Raw genomic sequence first — 21,136 nt, forward strand, 5'->3', positions numbered from 1 at the left:
TTTAGATTTCATTTTCCCACTTTTCAAATCATTTTGGCCCTGCATGTTTTTTCTGATGGGATGCAAAGGTCAGTATTACAAACTGCTCTGAAATGGCAATAATTTCCACCTCAACTTTATGCCATATTTATTAATTACTTGGATGAAAAAATAGAGAGTTGTAAAATTAAATTTCAGATGACATGACATTAAGAGGGATGGGAAGTAGTGCAGATATTTTTTTTAATTCATTCACAGGATGTGGGCATCGCTAGCTAGGCCAGCATTTATTACCCAACCTTGCATGTCCTTGAGAAGGGAGGGGTGAGCTGCCTTCCTGAACCGCCGCAGTCCATGTGGTGTAGGGAGAGCTCTCTTACAGACTAGTCAAGAAACAGCCTGACATAGTCATACACACAGAATCATACCTTACAGTTAATGTCCCAGACATCACCATCACCTGCTGTTAGGGAGGGATTTCCAGAATTTTGACAGCGACAGTGAAGGAACTGCGATATATTTCCAAGTCAGGATGGTGAGTGGCTTGGAGGGGAACTTCCAGGTGGTAATGTTCCCATGTATCTGCTACCCTTGTCATTTTAGTCCTTGGTAGCAGTCGTGGCATTGGAAGGTGCTGTCTAAGGAGGCTTGGTGAATTCCTGTAGTGCATCTTGTGGATGGGACACACGGTTACCACTGTTCGTCGGTGGTGGAGGGAGTGAATGTTAGTAGATGGAGTGCCAATTGAGTGGGCTGCTATCTCCTGGATGGTGTCAAGCTTCTTGAGTGTTGTTGGAGCTGCATTCATCCAGACAAATGGAGAGTATTCCGTTACACTCGTAACTTGTGCCTTGTAGATGGTGGACAGGCTTTGGGAAGTCAGGAGGTAAGTTATTCGCTGCACGATTCCTAGCCTCTGACCTGCTCTTGTAGCCACAGTATTTATATGGCTCGTCCAGTTCAGTTTCTGGTGAATAGTGATCCCCCCACCCAAGGATGTTGATAGTAGGGGATTCAGTGATGGTAATGCCGTTGAATGTCATGGGACGATGGTTAGATTCTCTCTTGTTGGAGATGGTAATTGCATGGCATTTGTGTAGAGTGAATGTCAGCCCAAGCCTGTTTGGCTTATGCTTTTTGGCATGCAAACAGTCCTATGTTGTAGCTTCACTAGGTTGATACCTCTTTTTTTTAGGTGTGCCTTGTGCTGCTCCTGGCATGCCCTCCTGCACTCTTCATTGAACCAAGGTTGATCCCCTGGCTTGGTGGTAATGGTAGAGTGGGGGATATGCTGGGCCGTGAGGTTACAGATTGTGCTTGAGTACAGATTGTGGCTGCTGCTGATGGCCACAGAGCCTCATGGTTGCCCAGTTGCTAGATCTGTTCAAAATCCCACTTAGCACGGTGGTAGTGCCACACAACACGATGGAGGGTATCCTCAATGTGAAGACGGGACTTCGTTTCCACAAGGGCTGCACAGTGGTTACTCCTACCGATAGCGTCATGAACAGGGAAGTGAGGGTAAGGTCAAAAATGTTTTCCCCTCTTGTTGGTTCCCTCGCTACCTGCCGCAGACCCCATCTAGCACTATGTCCTTTAGGACGTGGCCAACTCGGTTTGTAGTCGTGCTGCCGAGCCACTCTTGGTGATAGGCATTGAAGTTCCCCACCCACAGTGCATTCTGCACCCCTGCCACCCATAGCGCTTCCCCCAAGTGGTGTTCAACATGGAGGAGTACTGATTCATCAGCTGAGGGCGGGAGAGAGTGGCGATACGTGGTAATCAGCAGAAGGTTTCCTTGCCCATGTTTGACCTTATGCCATGAGACTTCATGGAGTATGGAGTCGATGTTGAGGACTCCCATGGCAACTCCCTCCCGACTGTATACCTCTGCTGGGTCTGTGTCCCAGGCACCACCATACCCAGGATGGTGATCGTGATGTCTGGGACATTATCTGTAAGGTATGATTCCGTGTGTATGACTATGTCAGGCTGTTGCTTGACTAGTCTGTGAAAGAGCTCTCCCAATTTTGGCACTAGCCCTCAGACGTTAGTAAGGAGGACTTTGCCTGGTTGACAGGACTGAGTTTGCTGTTGTTGTTTCCGGTGCCTAGGTTGAAGCCAGATGGTCCGTCTGGTTTCATTCCTTTTTTTTTTGACTTTGTAGTGGTTTTATACAACTGAGTGACTTGCTAGGCCATTTCAGAGGGCATTTAAGAGTCAACCGCATTGCTGTGGGTCTGGAGTCACATGTAGGCCAAACCAGGTAAGGACCACGGGTTTCCTTCCCTAGGTCCTAAAGCACATTAATGAACCAGATGGGTTTTTATGACAATCGGCAATGCTTTCATGGTCATCATTAGACTTTTAGTTCCATAGTTTTATTGAATTCAAATTTCACCATCTGCTGTGGTGGGATTCGAACCCGGGTTCCCAGAGCATTAGCCTGTGTCTCCGGATTACTACTCCAGTGACAATACCTCCCCCATGATGGGAGCAAGAAGTTGCAAAGCAGAGTAGACAGTTGGGTAAAGGTATGGCAAATGAAGTTTGACTGGGACTAGTGTCAGGTATACCGGTCTGGACCCATGAAAGATAACTTAAGTATTTTCTAAATAGTGAGAAATGAAGAACTGTAGAGCAACAAAGAAGTTTGAGACTTCAAGTACACAAATCATCAAAAGCTGACGGACAGGTTCAAATGGTTCATAGAATGTCGGCCTTTATTTTAAGTGAGCTAGAATACTACAGAGAGCAAGTTCTGCTTCATTTGGTATAAACTCCATTTTGAGTGCCGTGTTCCAATTTGGCACTACAACTTAGGAAAGATAAATTGGCCTTGGAGAGGGTGCAGTGCAGATTCACCAGAGTGATATTGAAATTTGGGAGCTTAAATTTTGAGAACAGATTGCATAGACTAGACATGTGTTCCCATGAGTGTAGAAGATTAAGTGTTTTAAATGTTAAAAGTATTTGATAGGGCAGATACAAAAAAGCTATTTTCTCTGATGGGGAATCGAGAACATGGGGAAATAATTTTAAATTTAGAGCTAGGCTTTTCATGAACAAAATCAAAAACACTTTTTCACACAAAAGGCGACAGAAATTTGGAATTCTTTACCCCACCTCCCTCCTGGCCAAAGGTTGTGGATGCTAGGAGAAATGGAGAGTTTAAAACTAAGATGGATAGATTTTTGTTAGGCATGGGTATCAACGGATATAAATAAAGGCAGGTAAATGGAGTTGTATGAATCAACCATGATCGAATTGAATGGGAAAGCAACCTCAAGGGGCTGAGTGGCCTACTCTTAAAATTCCTATGTTAATAATTGTCTGACAGGAAGTATCTATCAACCTGTCCAAAAAACCCTCACAATTGAATTCTTTGTTTCTACATAACACTGAATGTTGCACGACCTTAGTCAAGTGAGTTGAATTAATAAGCTAATTGGAATCAAATTCATGTGTTGAAGTTAGCAGATCAGCAAACCATATCAGTTTAAAATATCATGTCTTCAAATAGTGACTAGAGTTACTAGAAAATCTGTGATAGTCAAGCTGTTCTGCCCTCTGACTTTCCTCTCACTGCTTCTCCAAAATTGCTACCTGGTGCTGCGTTCGCCTAAGGGAACCTGATGCATTTAAGTGAGAATTCATGATGTATCAGTTTTCCGAGATCTGGAATTCTCATTAACAGTGTACAACAGCATTCAATCTCCTAGAACAATAGTACAAGACAGGAGCTGGAGCTGTAGTGCAGGGACAAATTAGGACTGGCTCAGTGAACTTGAGAGATGAAGAGAAAATGTGTCAGCATGAGCTGGGTGAAAAATAGAACTAATATGCATAAAAGTGATGGGAATAAAGAATGCTACAGTGATGTGAGTAGAGTACTTCTGTGAATTGGAAAAGATAGGGAAATTAAATAAACAATTGTCAAAAATCAGATTGCTCAATGGAGAGTACCAATACATCTTCATGATTGCCCACAATTTCTCTGCAGGAAATTAGAGAAAAGATTTTGAAAACATCTTCTGCAATCTTCGGTTGGCTCTGCTCATGTCATGACATTGCCCCGAGTTTTGTGATCAGTGGCGAATGAACGGCACCAATTGTTCATTACACTTTCACTCACCTACAGAATTTCTGTATGCTTTTGCACTGAAACTTGCAGTAATTAGAAATCCATTTCGCAGCGGCATCCCCTACAAGGGATATCATGGGACTTGTGTGAACAGGGCAAACAACTGTGTAGTTCCCTTAAACAAACAGATTGAAGAACCTCCTGAGTTATGCAGAGCCTGAGCCAGGAAGTGTCAGTTAGAATTGTTAATTCAGTGTAAAATGTACAGGAAAGCGAAATAAAGAGAGGGAAAGAAAGATGGGATTAAGAGAGAGATAAGAGACAGAAAATTTTTTAAATTATTTAATTCTTAAAAATTGAAAACTAAAATTAAAGTATTAAGAATGAGACTTGTAATAGTTAACTTTCAGTAGCAGAGAGGTTGTTTGTTAGCCATTAAGACTTATCGCAGTGGTACAAAATTGCTTACACTGAAATGGTCAAGCCCGAACTACATCTGCCATGTTTAGTGGGAATTTTTCATGTAAGTACCACAGTGTCATGCTATTACATCTGTTTCAACGCTGAGTCCGTTGGTGTGATGCAGGTATAGCAAAACATCTGGAGGATCAAGGCTACTTGGACAGCAACTTCCTGCTTTCCATATTTACCTTTGGTGATAGCAGCACAATTATTTTAATCATAAAATCCAGGCCGATTGTATTGTGAGGACTGAGAATAAGATCAGACTTGTCCAGGTCATTTTAAACCACCCTACATTTTTTTTATTCTTTTCATGGGATGCAGGCATCGCTGGCTAGGCCAGCATTTTTATTGCTATCCTTAATTGCCTTCGAGAGGTGGTGGTGAGCCGCCGCCTTGAACCACTGCAGTCCATGTGGTGAGGTACACCCACAATGCTGTTAGTGAGGGAGTTCCTGGATTTTGACTCAGCGATAGCGAGGGAATGGCGATATAGTTCCGAGTCAGGATGTTGAGTGGCTTGGTGGGGAACTTGCAGCTGGTGGCATTCCCATGCATCTCCTGCCCTTGTCCTTCTAGGTGGTAGAAGTTGTGATGTTGGAAGGTACTGCTAAGGAGCCTTAGTGAGTTTCTGCAGTGAATCTTATAGGTGGTACACAATGCTGCCACGGTGTGTCGGTGGTGGAGGGAGTGGATGTTGAAGGTGGTGGATGAGGTGCCAATCAAGCAGGCTGATCTGTCCTGGATGGTGTCAAGCTTCTTGAATGTTATTGAAGCTGCACTCACCCAGGCAAGTGGAGAGTATTCCATCACACTCCTGACGTGTGCCTTTTAGATGGTGCACAGGCTTTGGGAAGTCAGGAAGTGAGTTACCCTCCACAGAATTCCCAGCCCCTGACCTGTTCTTGTAGCCACAGTATTTATATGGCTGGTCCAGTTCAGTTTCTGGTCAATGGTAACCCCCAGGATGTTGATAGTGGCAGATTCAGTGATGGTAATATCATTGACTGTCAAGGGGAGATGGTTGGATTCTCTCTTGTTGTAGTTGGTAATTGCTTGGCACTTATGTGGTGTGAATGTTACTTGCCACTTATCAACAAAACCTGAATATTGTCCAGGTCTTGCTGCATATGAGCACAGACTGCTACACTATCTGAGGTGTCGCGAATGGTGCTGAATCCCCACTTCTGACCTTATGATGCAGGGATGGCCATTGATGAAGCAGCTGAAGATGGTTGGGCCTAGGACACTACCCTGAAGAGCCCCAGCAGTGATGTCTGGCAATGTTAGAAATGCAGGTCCCTTTAAGAGTAAACCAGGACAAGCTTCAGAGTGAATTGAGAGCAGGTGATGCTCATTGAAGCCTGTACTTTTTCCCCCAGTTAGGGAGTTTTTGCTTCTGGAAAGGGAAAGAATCCAGAAGGGAAGAGTGGAAACTGGTATTTGTACTGAACTATAGTTTAACAGTAAAACAGTTGTGATCCACAGAGTGTCTCCTGCCTGTTTTGGTAAATGGATATCCACCTATTAAACAATGTCCTGATTAAGATAATTGACCTCCAACAATCACAACCATCTTCCTTTGTGCTAGGTATGACACCAACCAGTGGAGTGTTTTCCCCTGGTTCCCATTGACTTCAGTTTTGCTAGGGCTCCTTGATGCCACACTCGGTCACATGCTACCTTGATGTCAAGGGCAGTAATTCTCACCTCACCTCTGGAGTTCAGCTCTTTTGTCCATGTTTGGACTAAGGCCGTAATGAGGTCAGGAGCTGAGTGAACCCTGGTGGAACCCAAACTGAGTGTCAGTGAGCAGGGTATTGCTGAGTAAGTGCCACTTGATAGCACTGCCGACAACCTCTCCCGTCACTTTGCTGATGATGGAGACTAGACTGATGGGGCAGTCGGGTTGGATTTGTCCTGTTTTTTGTGTCAAGACAAACCTGAGCAATTTTCCACATTGGTGGGGTAGATGCCATTGTTGTAACTGTACTGGAACAGCTGGGCTAAGGGTGCAGCTAGTTCTGGTCTTCAGAACTATTGTTGGAATATTGTCTGGGCCCATAGCCTTTGCAGTATCTAGTGCCTTCAGGCATTTCTTGATATCAAGTGGAGTGAATCAAAGTGGCTGAAGACTGGCACCTGCGATGCAGGGGACCTCTGGAGGAGGCCACAAGGATCATCCATTCAGCATTTCTGGCTGAAGATGGTTGAAAATGCTTCAGTCTTATCTTTTGCACTGATGTGCTGGGCTCCCCCATCATTGAGGATGGGGATATTGGTGGAGCCTCGTCCTCCGGTTAGTTGTTTAATTGTCCACCACCATTCACGACTGGATGTGGCAGGAATGTATAGTACAAATATTAAGTGATTTACTATGAAAACAAGACTGGAAATTATTTTTCAGTAACTGTTAGATGTTTGTTTGAATCTGCAAAGAAATCCCAAGGACACACTGTTACACTATCCAGGCAATACTGATGTTTTTCCAATCATATCAATAGATGCTGCCAGGTTGCTCTGTGATGGGAGCAATGAAGGTTTTTAAAAGTTATATTTCACAAAGAAGAATCATGCAGTAATGTCCTTTCTTTGCATAGCTCATCAATGGGCACTTATGTACTCGGTGAAAGTTCTCCAAGTTGTAGTATGTTTTGGTAGAAAATCTACGAATCTACCTTAACGCATCATCATTTTCGGACGCAGTTTGACAAGCTGCTTCATCATTATCCTGATCTTTATTACACAGTAGTAGCAAACCAACTGAAAGGTGGTGATGGATTTCAAAAACTAGTTGAATGAAGTGAACAAAGTTTTGGAAGATAAAGGAACATATGTCTGTAGCTGTCTCATCCTCTCTGGCTCCAGAAATATGTCCTGGCTATGATAGATTACTGAAATAAACAGTAGCAACTGTAAGGAAAAGGGAGGACCACTTTGTCTCTTGAAATGTAATTTGAAAAGAAGTTAGAACTTAAGGAAGCAACTGTAGTCCATGTGAAGATCCTGAAGTGTCAGAAAACTAAAATAAAATAGAGTAAATGTTCCTGGGCCTGTACCCTGATACATTGGTTTGCCTGAACTTAGCAAACATTGTAAAAAAAAATTAGGTAGATCAGAGCATGCATCAGTAAAGGAACCCGCCACTTTTACTTCTGTTCATATATTGGAACAAAATTGAGCAGGTTCCTTTAAGGTGTTTGTTTGGTCCCTCCCGATTTCCTGATGCTTGATGTGCACAGGTGTTTGAGAGTAGACCAAGAAAAATCTTCCTATAATGTCATGTTAAACCACAGCAAAGCATTTTAATTGTAATTCAGTTGCAAGATTGAAAAGTGGAAAGAGCATTTTATACTTCAACAATACTGATTAAATATGTACTTTACTTTGCAGCACTTGAACCAGCTATGACCCTGACTTCAGGGAAAGCCAGTAAACAAGGCAGCACTGCTCTCTATGAATTGCCCCTCCAAAATACCTTATTGACATATATGCACTTTCCCCAGTCAATAGGAAAAACAGAGTAGACAAACTAAGGGCTGGATTTAATGGGGGCAACTGGGGTCTTGCCTGCTGACTGGAGAGCTAGCAGGAGTCCTGCATCACCTCTTTTGAGGAAGTTCCTCCTTGAACTGCATCGCCACCAGGAGGTGGTGGCTGCTGGCGGCACGACACCCAAACATAGCCAGGTATCGTAACCCAGGCAGGGTTGCCAACCCTCCTGGGATGGTAGGGAATCTCCTGGAATCAGCATCAATGTCCCAGTGGGTATTGAAAGCAATCCGGGCGACTTTGCAATGTTATTTTAAGCAAATAAATTAACATGCAGTAAACTAGTACTGAGGTAGGTCGTGCAAGCATACTGCGCACATAAACATTGTTGCCTGTTCTTTTCCGCCGAGAAGGTTAAAGGCAAAGCTCTTGTGTAGTTGTAAAGAAGAGTATACATGACTAACAGAATGCTGACCATCATATCTCTGGATGCTGGTTTGCTCAGTAGGAGGCTCGGAGGCCTGCTCAGCAGCTAGCCCTGGCCTGTGAGGTGTGAGCAGGCAAGGGGAATTGGCACTTCAGCAGGAAGTGGGTGCAAGGCATTCTTCTGGAGGAGATTTTTTCAAAGTTTATCTGATAAATGATTTTGTTTCCACCAACATAAACAGTGCTTCCTTCATGAAACGTGGTTGCGTATTCCTCAGTTGATTTGAATTTGAATCGCCCTTGAATTAAAGGTCTTGGTCCACATTGGAACCAATGACTTCGGAAGGGAGATTTGGTCCTGCAATCAGAATTTAGGGAGGTAGGTGGAAAATTAGCAAGCAGGACCTCAAATGTAGTAATCTCCGGATTACTCCCAGTGTCACATGCCAGTGGTACAGAAATAGGAGGATAAGGCAGATGAATGCATGGCTGGAAAAATGGTGCAGGAGGGAGGATTTTAGATTTCTGGGACACTAGGACTTGCTCTGGGGGAGTTGACACCTGTACAAGCCATACAGGTTGCACCTGAACAGAGCTGGGACTGGGTTCCTTGCGTGGCGTTTTGCTAGTGCTGTTGGGAGGTCTCTAAACTAACTCGGAAGGGGTGTGGGAACCAAGAGAAAATATTAGAGAGGAATACCAGGATGCACAAAATACTGGGAGGGACAGATAGCACTAGTATAGAGAATAGTAAGTTAATAGCTAAAGTCAGGGTAAGGGAAAAAGTAACAAAATCTAAACCAGAGTTACTATGCATGTATGTGAATGCACGGAATATAGTAAATAAAATTGGGGAGTTACAGGTGCTGATTGCCATGTGGAAATATGATGTTGTGGCAATAACAGAGACCTGGTTCAAGGAAGGGCAGAACTGGGTGTTAAATATTCCTGGGTACAAGTTGCTAAGAAAAGAGAGGAAAGGAGGAGGGGTGGCGGTATTGGTTAAGGAGAGCATTGCAGTGCTGGAGAAAGAGGATGTCCCAGAGGGTTCAAGGACAGAATCAATTTGGCTAGAGCTAAGGAACAAAAAAGAGCCACCAAATAGTGAGAAGGACGTGGGGAAATAGTGGGAAGAACGCGGGGAAATTGCAGAGTGATGCATAGAGTAGTTATAATGGGTGACTTTAACTAACTGAATGTAGACTGGGACAGTGGTAGTGTAAAGGGCAGAGAGGGGCAAAAGTTCCTAGATTGTTTTCAGGAGAATTTTCTACAGTAGAATGTGTCCAATCCATCCAACAAAAAAAGGCACACTGTTGGACCTGGTTCTTGGAAATGAGGTAGGCCAAGTAGATCAAATATCAGTGGGGAAACATTTAAGAGACAGTGATTATTGTCTTGTACGTTTTAGGATAATAATAGAAAAGGATGATAGGTAATCCAGGGTAAGAATAATTAACTGGATGAGGACCGACTTCGATGGGGCATGAACGGAGCTGGGCCAGATAGACTAGATGAAAGGTTGGCAGGAAAAGCTGTAGCTGAACAATGGGCTACCTTCAAAAAAGAATTGGTTTGGGCACAGTCCAGGTATATTCCATCAAAAGGGAAAAGTAGGGCAGACAAATCCAGAGCTCCCTGGATGAAAAAGGAGATAGAAATTAAGATGAAGAAGAAAAAGTGTGCTTACGACAGGTGTCAGGTAGAAAATACAATTGAGAACCAAGAGGAATACCGAAGGCTCAGAGGGGAGGTGAAAAAGCATATTGGAGAAGCAGAGATGGATTATGAGAAAAGACTGACAACCAACATAAAGGGGAATCCCAAAGCCTTCTCAGCCAGATAAATAGTAAAAGGGTGGTAAAAGGAGGAGTAGGGCCAATTAGGGATCTAAAAGGGAATTTAACCTGGACGAAAGGGCCATGGCTGAGGTATTAAATGAATACTTTGCATCTGTCTTTACCAAGGAGGTAGATGCTACCCAGGCTATGGTGACAGATGAGGAAATTCTGTCACTAGAAGGATTCAAAATTGATAAGGAGGAAGTGGTGAATAGACTGTCGATACTTAAAGTTGACAGGGCACCGGGATCAGATGAGATGTGTCCCAAAGATATTGAAGGAAGTGAAAATAGAAATTGAAGCGGAACTGGCCATAATTTTTCAACCTTCCCTAGACTCAGGAGATGCCAGAGGGCTGGAGAATTGCAAACATTGCACCCTTGTTTAAAAAAGGTTGTTAGGATAAGCCCAGCAATTACAGACCAGTCAATTTAACTTCGGTGGTGGGCAAGATTCTAGAAACAGTTATTCGGGATAGATTTAGTAGTCACGTGGAAAAATATGAGTTGGTAAGGAAGAGCCAGCATGGATTCCTAAAGGGGAAATCGTGTTTAACTAACTTGCTGGAGTTTTTTGAAGAGGTAACAGAATAGGTCGATGAGGATAATGCTGTTGATGTGGTGTACGTGGACTTTCAAAAGGCATTTGAGACAGTGCCACAGAACAGACTTGTGAGAAAAGTTATTGCTCATGGACTAAAAGGACAGTAGCAATGTGGATACAAAATTGGCTGAAAAATAGGAAACAGAGTAATGGTCAATGGATATTTTTCAGGCTGGAGGAAGGTTTGTAGTGGAGTTCCCCAGGGGTCAGTATTGGGACCCTTGATTTTTCTGATATATGTTTATGATCTAGATCTTGGTATGCAGGGGACAATTTCAAAGTTTGTGGATGATACGAAGCTTGGGAGTGTTGTGAACTGCGAGGAGGACAGTGTGGAACTTCAAAAGGACTTAGTCAAGTTGTTGGAGTGGGCAGGTAAGTGGCAGATGAAGTTCAATGCGGAGAAGTGTGAGGTGATGCATTTTGGTAGGAAGAACATGGACAGACAATATAAAATAAGGGGTGAAATTTTGAAGAAGATGCAGGAGCAGAAAGACCTGGGTGTATATGTGCATAGATCATTGAAGGTGGCAGGACAGGTGGAGAGAACAGTTAATAAAGCATATGGTATCCTGGGCTTTATTAACAGGTGCATAGAGTACAAGAGCAGGGAGGTTATGCTGAATTTATATAAGACACTCGTTAGACCTCAGGTGGAGTGTTGTGTGCAGTTCTGGGTGCCGCTCTATAGGAAGGATGTGAACACATTGGAGAGAGTGAAGAAGAGGTTTACAAGAATGGTTCCAGGGATGAGAAACTTCATTTATGAGGATGGATTGGAGAGGTTGGGACTGTTTTCCTTGAAGAGAAGAAGGCTAAGAGGAGATTTGATAGAGATGCTCAAAATCGTGAGGGGGCTGGACAGAGTAGATAGGGAGAAGCTGTTCCCACTCGTAAAGGAATCAAGAACGAGAGGGCACAGATTTAAAGTGATTTGCAAAAGCAGCAAATGTGACATGCGAAGAAACTTTTTCACACAACGAGTGGTTCAACAAGTGGAATGCACTGCCTGGAAGTGTGGTGGAGGCAGGTTCAATCAAGGCATTCAAGAGGGCATCTTTTGATTATTTGAATAGAAACAATGTGCAAGGGTACGGGGAAATGGCAGAGCAATGGCACTAGGTCATAATGCTCATTTGGAAAGCCAGTGCAGATACAATGGACCGAATAGCCTCCTTCTGTGCCATTTAAAATTCTGTGAAGGCCATGGTCCTGGGGATGGAGCTGGCGCAGGTTCTATTTGCTGCAACATTGTAACCAGGAGCAGCAAATGTTACAATGCTGGTAACCATCAGGAGAGAGCATGCCACGGCCACCACTGGCTGGAGAGCAAAACCTGAGGTGGCTGCTTGTCGGCACCCTGTGTGTTTTCGTGCGTGTCCTTCAGGAGCCCAGTGGTGGGTGGATCAGGTGGAGAAACTAGAGCCTGAGCCAGGAAGAGGACAAGGATTCAGCTGTGGCAATTTTAAAGGGCCTCCATCTGATCACAGTTCCAGCGGGCGCCAGGGCTCAGCAGGGCATGATTAAAATAACAATTCAAAGAAGTAGCAGCTTTCTCAATGATGGCAATGATCAAGGGAGATGCGGGAAGTCCATGTATAAATGCCAGGCAAGAAATATATTCAGCTAGACTATAATGTCACAGACTGCCCGCACTCATTGCCTAGGTTCACATGCTCATGTCTGGGGCTTTGGACATTTCCCCCCTGGATGGATTCACCTGCTCGCGCCACGCCACCGGGATTCCATTACGTCACTTCTGCTGAACCTCCCAGAATATTTCCAGCTGGAGTTGGCAACCCTAAACCCAGGCCACAGGTGAGTGATGGTCTGGGGGAGATCACTAGGTAGGGGTCGCAGGGGAAGGGTGTCAGCAGCAAGGACAGTGGGAGGACCTCAGTCGATCCCACCGCCCTTCCCAATGTCAGATCCCTCGATCAGGCAATTAGTGCATTTGAACGAAGGATGCCCCCCCTCCACCCCCCAAACCCGGGAGCCTACAAGCCTCCCTGCACAGCTTTGCTTGCTGTGCTCCCCGCATGGCGAGCCTCCCACCTGCCGCTGGGTTAAAACCAGCGACAGCAGGATGAGGTTCATAAGTGGATATTAATTCTTCACTTAAGGGCCTCAATTAGCAGCGGGGTGGGATGGTCATCCACTGGCCTTCCCACCACAGACTTCATTGGGATGGAATCAGTAAGCCGGTGGGTCCCCACCTTCCCTCCTGTTTAAATGCCCCGTGCCCTCCACCACCAAACTTGCCACAGGGAGTGCATTAAATTTCAACCTAAGTTGCAGATTATAAATTTAATGCACACCTAAAAGTTAGGACAAGCTTGGCTGTTTATCAGTTATTAATAAATGGTAAAGAACCCACAGCAACGGGACTCTGACGCAATATTATGTAACTGTTTATTGGCCCTATTCCAAGAAAAGCAGGGGAGTTCTTCCACCAATATTTACCTGTCAGCCAACATCATTAAAACAGATTACCTCGTCATGTATCTCATTGCTGTTTGTTGGGACCTTGTGGCTGTCGTGTTTCCCAAATTGCAACAGTGACTACACTTCAGTGGTACTTCATTGGCTGTAAAGCGCTCTGGGGTTTCTGAGGCCATGAACACTTGACAGAGTGGGTATTGAGAAGATGTTTCCCCTTATGGGAGAGACCAGAACTAGGGGACACAGTTTAAAAATAAGAGGTCTCCTATTTAAGGTGGAGATGAAAATATTTTTTTTCCCTCAGAGGGTTGTTAGTCTGTGGAATTCTCTTCTCCAGAGTGCAGTGGAGGCAGTGTCATTGAATATTTTTAAGGCCGAGTTAAATTCTTGATTAACAACGGAGTCAAAGGTTATAGGGGGTAGACAGGAAAGTAGAATTGAGACAACAATCAGATCAGACATGATCTAATCAAATGGCGGAGCAGGCTTGAGGGGCTGACTAACCTACTCCTTCTAATTCGTACGTATGTATGTACTATATAAATGTATGCCATTCCCTTTTTTCCTTTAAGATATCACCATGCTTGGGAGTAGGAATTTGGAATATTGCAGTGGACCCCTTGAAAAATTATTTAGAATCACTATGCTTTGGTCGAAATATGAGTTGATGCTTTCCCCGTTATGATCACTGTGCACAAAGTACACTAAAAAATGAATAAATAGATGCTTTCAAAAACTGACACCTGCAAAAAATAGACACTTACAGTAAATAAGTGTAATAGGTACAAAAGGCACCAAAACCATGGGCATTCAAATTGCAATTTATGTACTTTTAATGCACTAAACCCTTTTAAACCTTAAAACACAGAACGCAGCCTGATATCACACTTCAAAATGTTTGAAGTACTACATTAGTCTGAAGATTATGGTAACTGATAGGTGATCAGTGAACTCCTTTATCCCCTCCTTGCTGGCACCGAGATTTAAATTATCCCTGCAACTACTGTCAGCACATGCAATGATATTTTCCTTCAAAATAAGGACAGCTAATGCCAATCCATTAGGCATTAGTAATTTATAGGTTTCATTATATTAACAAAAATCTTCACGGGTCTAAGTTCAATCTGTTACCATGAGAGTAATTTCTTAAGAAAGAAATGACTGTCTGCTGTAGCACTCCTACTTCTGAGTTGGAAGATTATGCATTTGGGTTCCACTTCAGAGACTTGAGCACAAAAATCTAGGTTGACACTTCGGTGCAGTGGAGAGAGTGCTGCACTGTCAGAGTTGCTGTATTTCAAATGAGGCATTAAACCGTGGCCCTGCTTGATCCCTGAGATGAATGTAAGAGATCCCAGATGTCACTATTTAAAAGAAAAGCAGTCAAGTTCTCCCCAGTGTCCTGACCAATACTTATATTCAAAGCAACTAAAAGAAACAGATTATCTGGTCATTATCACATTGCTGTTTGTAGGAGTTTGCTGTGCACAATATGGCTGTCACGTTTCCTACCAGTTCATTGCGCTTCTAAAATACTTGGCTGTAAAACACTTTGGAACTTCCTGAGGTTGTGAAAAGCAATATGAAAAATGCACGTCTTTATTATTTGAGATGTTAATCGTTGATTTAAAAAACCCTTTCTTTAAGTGACTGAGCTATCCATCAAGAAATAATTGAGTGTTTTGTTACATAAAACAACAACTTGTATTTATAAAGCATCTTTAACATAATAAAATGCCCTAAGGTGCTTTACAGAGCATTATAAAATAGAATATGACACTGAGCCACATAAAGAAATATGGGCAAATGACCAATACTTGGACAAAGAGGTAGGTTTTAAGAAGTGTCTTATTGGAGGAAAGTGAGATAGAGACACAGAGCGTTGTAGGGAGGAAATTCCAAAGCTTAGGCCTGGGCAGCTGACAGCACAGCCACCAATGGAGGAACAATTAAAATCGGGAATAGTGAAGAGGTGTCGGGAAAATATAATAATTTTCATAATATTATTGGAACTTATTGTAAGGTAGGAATAGTGTGTGTGACTTAATTGAATTAAAGACAGCTGGTCTGAAGGCTTTGATGTGTCAGAAGATAAGCTAAGTTTGAGATGTTAAATAGGTAAACATGGCTGAAGTTTTAGGATGTAAGGTATAAAGGGAAATTTTGCATTTTTAGATAAACCAGAGTAATTTGAATTTCAAAAGAGGTGGTGAAATGTGCACTTAACCAGAAGAAGCCAAACAGCGTGTTTATTTTTCCCAAAGCTTACTGATAAAATTGGTGCTATGAAAGATTTTGATTATTAGAAAAGTAGAGTTAAAAAGACATATTAGGACAATGGGATTTACATTAAAATGGGAGAAACCTGTACAAAAGAGATGCGGTTATGTGTAAGAGGAATTCTAAGATCTAACAAGTGTGAAAAGCCCCCAGACTCTAAGCCTCAAGTTACTGTCTACACAAACTGAAGTGAAGAAAACTCACTTTGAATTCGACTGTTCAGGGTATCGTATTACTTTGCCTGGGTCATTTAAAATCAATGTGTTTTAGTGTTGCCTTAACGGAGGTGTAACTCACAACTATACCTTTACAGATATATACAGATTTGTAAGGATAACACAAGTTACAAAAACCATCTTATACTCTAATGTTCACAGTAAGTACACACTAAGTAAGGTGACCTGTGATCACACCCACCACACTCTGAAACCCAGTGACAGATGCCACCCCAGTCGGATGCAATGGATCTCTCCTCAGCTCCCCTATACTATTGTCACTGTAGGCGGGATTCAACCTCCTTTCCCGAGACCCCAGGTTTATCTGGCTTTCACGTGGGGCAGCTGCCCTCTTAACTATGGCTCAGACCAGGTCTCAGGTCAGTACAAATAACTCAGGACGTCCATTGTTTGGATTCTCGAACAAGACGGTTTATTCAAGCTTGTACAAGCATATGCAGGGAGAGCAGCCTCTTTGTCCATCAAGGGGCGCTCTGCTGTAATTACAAAGTCTCGTAACTTATATACTTTTTCTTAACACAATACATTTGAGTACATTTGAATATATCCACTCGATAACCGACACACAGGTGCCATGTTAAAACTATCCTATTGAGTACATAAACATGTGATTCTGCTAACCAGTTATTCTAAAGGGTGTATACATAATTATATTATCCAATCGTAAACTCTCATTAGAAATGCAGGCACCTTGTAAATTGAAACTAAAATTCAACTTGACCTTTTAACACACACATACAGAAATACAAATCAAACTTAAACATTAAATCTAAAACTCATTCCTATCACCTACAAATACCAAAATAACTTACTTAAACTATCTTTATTTCCTAACAATTTAAAGAATGATTGATTTATCTAAATGGTACTCGCATTTTAATTTTACCATGATCTTAATTTCTTTCAAATATGAACACGCTAAGATTTGTATCTGCATCTGGGAACAATAATTTATTGAATGTAATTAGCCATATTCCACAAGGCAAGAAGACAGGTCTCCATGAACTATCACTGCCAGGATGGGGATTGAACCCGTGTCATTCTGCATCACACTCTAGCCATCTAGCCAACTGAGTTAACCAGCCTAAAGAAATTATAGAGTATTGCATAGAATCTACATCAGAGAATTACACCATGTGGTCGAACTTATCTGCCTGTACTTATACTCCATCCATCCTCGGACTCTAAATACCTATTCACACCCTGCCCTGTATCCCTTTCTTTCCTTCTCTTAAATGCTATCTCCTTCAATCACTCCATGTGGCAGAAAATTCCACATTCTCACCACTCTGTGGTTTAAACTAAGAAACCTCTCCTAAATTCTTTATTTTATCTGTTTGTGCCTATCGTATATTTATGCCCCTTTGTTATGGAGATACCTGTAAGTTTCCCCGCATCCACACAATTGGACCCTTTCATAATTTAGAAGATATCCAGCGGTTCTCTGTTTAGTCTTCCCCAGAGAAAAGAAGCCTAGACTGCTCAATTTTTCCTGATTGTTGCTCCTCTCGATTCTGGTAACATTCTTATATTTGTTTTCTGTATTTTCTCCATTGCTTCTATATTTTGGTAATATGAAGTTCTGAACTGCACACAATACTCCCAAGTGTGGTCTCAGGTTCTATAAAAATTTAACATTGCCTTCTTGCCTTTATATTACCAGATCTCTTCTCTCCTCCACCCCATTTAGCATTTTGCTTTCTTACAGTCAAAATGAACTACATCACACTTCGTTATATTAAATTGTATTTGCCATTTATCTGCCCACTCTGCAAACCTGCAGAGGCTTATGTTTTCCCATATTTTGGTGCTGCCAACCACATTATTAGCTGTACAACCCTGCTGCCAACACCACCAAAATTGGTACCGCCTGCAAATTTTGTTACTATATCTCCTAATTCCGAGTCCAAATCGTTTCTGTAAATGGTGAGCAACAGTAACTAGCATGGATTCCTGCGGGAAACCACTTTCCCCCATTCTGAAAAACTTCAATTAACTTTTACTTACATTCCATAAAAGTAGATGGAGTCTTGAGTTACTGAATTCAATATGTGAATACTTTAATATAATGAGGCTTAATGGATTTTCATTGGTGAAATTTTCTTTGTTCCTGGTAAAATGCAGAACCCAAGCTTGCTTTAATCTACTGTACAGTAATATAATTTAAATTGACTTCAATGTGAAATCAATGAAATATTGATCATGTATCCTAACTATGTTGTGCATTTGAGTCCAGATAAAGCTGAGGCTGGGATTTTCCAACACAGCTGGAATACAAACTGTATTTTGTGAATGAATCACCAAGAACCCACCTGATGCTGACCTGGTCTCAGATGGCAGGCTGCCAAATGCAGTCTCCAGGGCGAGATACTGCATATTAGTGAAAGGCTGGAAAGTTGTCACTACTACTAGCTTCTCTAATGAGTGGACAATGCATTGTGTAATTTACTTAAAAATTATTTAAACTGCTGCATGTGTTTTCATGTGAACAGAGTTAAACACATTTTCAAAAAAGATAATGAAGAAAACTAACTTGGAAAACATGAGGACTGAGTGAAGAAATGGGTGCACCGTCAGAGAAGAGACATTAAAGCTTTAGGGAGATACATTGTAGATTCACCAAGAGTAAACTAGCCAATAATATAACAAATGGTTGGAACCTTTACAAGTATATAAAAACGAGAGTAGCTACAGTAAATGTTGGTCCCTTTAGAGACAGGAGAAATTATCATGGGGAATGAAGAAATGGCAGAGACATTGAACAAATATTTTGTTTGTCTTCAAATAGAAGGCACATATTATATATCAAAAAGAGAGTGTAACCAAATGTGGCCAATAAGAGTGAGGAACTTAAAGTAATTAATATCAACAGAGAAAAAGGATTAGAGAAGTTTAAAGGATTAAAAGCTGTCATATCCCAAGAACCTAACGGCCTATTTCCTAGGCTTCTAAAAGAGGTAACTGCAGATATGGTGGATGCGCTGGCTATGTTTTCCAAAATTTTCTAAATTCTAGAACAGTTGCTGTGACTGAAAGTTAACAAATTAAACACTGCTTTTCAAAAAAGGGGGGAAAGAGAGAATAAGGGAACTCCAATTAGCCTGACATCAACCATCATGAAAATGTAGACATCTATTATTAAGTAAGTGATAACCATATGCTTAGAAAATCATGACATAATTCCATCGTATAGAGAGAGTCAACATGGTTTTACAAAAGGGAAATCGTGTTTGCCAATTATATTAGAATTTTTTGAGGATATAACTAGTAGGTTAGATAAAAAGAAGCCATTAGATGTGGTAAACCTGGATTTCCAAAAGACATCGCTAAGGTGCCACACCAAAGGTTAATATGCAAGATAAGGATTTGTGACATTTGGGGTTATATATTAGCATGGATGAAGGATTGGCTAATGGACAGGAAGCAGAGAGTAGGGATAAATGGGGCATTTTCAAGTTGATAGGCTATAAGGATCAGTGCTGAGGCCTCAACTATTTACAATCTATATGAATGACCTGGACAAAGAGACCGAAAATAACGTATCTAGGTTTGTGGATAATACAAAGCCAGGTGGGAATGTAAGCTGTACGGATGACACAGAGGCTGTGTAGAGATAGGGACAGGTTAAGTGTATTGGCAACAAGGTGGTAGATTGAGTGTGAGGTTATTCACTTTGGTAGTGTGAATGGAAAAGTAGAACATCTTTTTAAAAGGTGTGAAACTTTAAAATGTTGATATGCAGAGATTTGGATATACTCATACAAGGAACACAAAGTTAGCATACAGGTACAACAAGCAATTAAGGAAGTCAAATTGCATGTTGCCCCTTATTGTGAGGGGATTGAAGTATGAGAATAAGGAAGTCTTCCTTGCATAGGGCTTTGGTGTGAACACACCTGGAATACTGTATAGTTTTGGTCTCCATATTCAAGGAATATGGATTGCAGGCTGTATAGCGTAAATTCACTAGATTGGTTCCTGGGATGAGATGAGAGTTCCCTATGATGAAAGGCTCTGGAGTTTAGAAGAATGAAAGGTAATCTCACTGAAACATACAAGATTCTGAAGGGGCTTGACAGGGTAGGCACTGAGAGGTTGTTTCCCCTGGCTGGGAAACCTAAAATATGGGGACAGTTTCAGGATAAAGGATCAATCATTTAGGATTGAGATGAGGAGAAATTCCCTCACTCAGGATTGTGAATCTTTGAACTTCTCTTTCCCACAGGGTCGTGGATGCTCCATCGTTGAGTATATTCAAGGCTCAGTTAGATAGATTTTTGTCTCTCAGAGAATCAACGGGCATGAGAAGCTAGTGGAAAAGTGGAGTTGACCTTATTGAATGGTGGATAGGCTTAGTGGATTTCATGTTCTACTCCTGCTCCTATACCTTATGTCCTTAAAATTATGTCAGGGATGCAAAACTATAGTTATGGGACTTTTTCACTGGAGCAGAGAGAACTAAGAAGTGACTTAATAGAATAATTTTAAGATTAGGAATTTTTGATAGGAAGAAATACTATTTCCTCTGATGAAAGATCATCAACCAAAAATGTTAACTTAGCTTCTCTCTCCACAGATGCTGCAAAACCTATTAATTTATTTCTAGCATTTTGTGTTTTTATTTCGATTTTCCAGCATCTACAGTATTTTGCTTTTGCATATTTCCTCTAACTGGAAAACATATAAAGAGGAGTTGCAAATTTAGAATTGTCATTGAGTGAGGAGAGAGTTTAGAAGATATTTCGTCACACAGGATTGTCAGAGCATGAAATACTTTGCCACAGGAAGTCATTGAGCTAGAGATCATTGAAAATATATTTGAAGTATCTGATGATACAGGGACATTACACAGCGCAATGAGAAAAAGCTTTCTTTAACTTGAAGAGATTTAATAAATTGCTGAGATTTCATTTCTTTTAAAGTATTATTTGCTAAGTTGTATGTGTGATATATGTAACGTAGTTTGATTTTCTCTCTCCCTGTAGCCATTTGGTGTGAACCAGCCTGGGCCATATATCATGTACACAACAGCAGATGCTAATGGATATCTGAAAAATGCATCAGGTAGGTGAAAGTTAAAGTAACAGTTAGAGCTCAGGCCTCATATAACTTATATTTACAATTTACTTTCACTAAGTAATACTTGTACAGAAATAGTTTTATTAATTCCCTAAAAAGGAACAAAGATGAATTGAGTCAGTATTACTGGAGATATCTCGCAAGTTATTGCATTTGAAACTGACTAAGTCTATCAAACAGTAGTCAGGAATGGTTTCTGAATAGCCCTCAAT

General features: G+C 41.7%; 1 protein-coding gene across 2 annotated transcripts in view; it reads left to right on the plus strand.

The window, feature by feature from the left end:
• Nucleotides 1-21,136, plus strand: part of itfg1 (integrin alpha FG-GAP repeat containing 1) — a 287,768-nt gene that overhangs the window by 220,573 nt on the left and 46,059 nt on the right. For both annotated transcript variants that reach the window (XM_078544345.1, XM_078544346.1), the window contains one exon: nt 20,831-20,909. In XM_078544345.1, the coding sequence (XP_078400471.1) occupies nt 20,831-20,909 (79 nt within the window). The remainder of the gene's footprint in view (nt 1-20,830; nt 20,910-21,136) is intronic.

Source organism: Cetorhinus maximus, chromosome 6 (genome assembly GCF_964194155.1).
Source record: "Cetorhinus maximus chromosome 6, sCetMax3.hap1.1, whole genome shotgun sequence".
In the NCBI taxonomy this organism is placed as follows: Eukaryota; Metazoa; Chordata; class Chondrichthyes; order Lamniformes; family Cetorhinidae; genus Cetorhinus; species Cetorhinus maximus.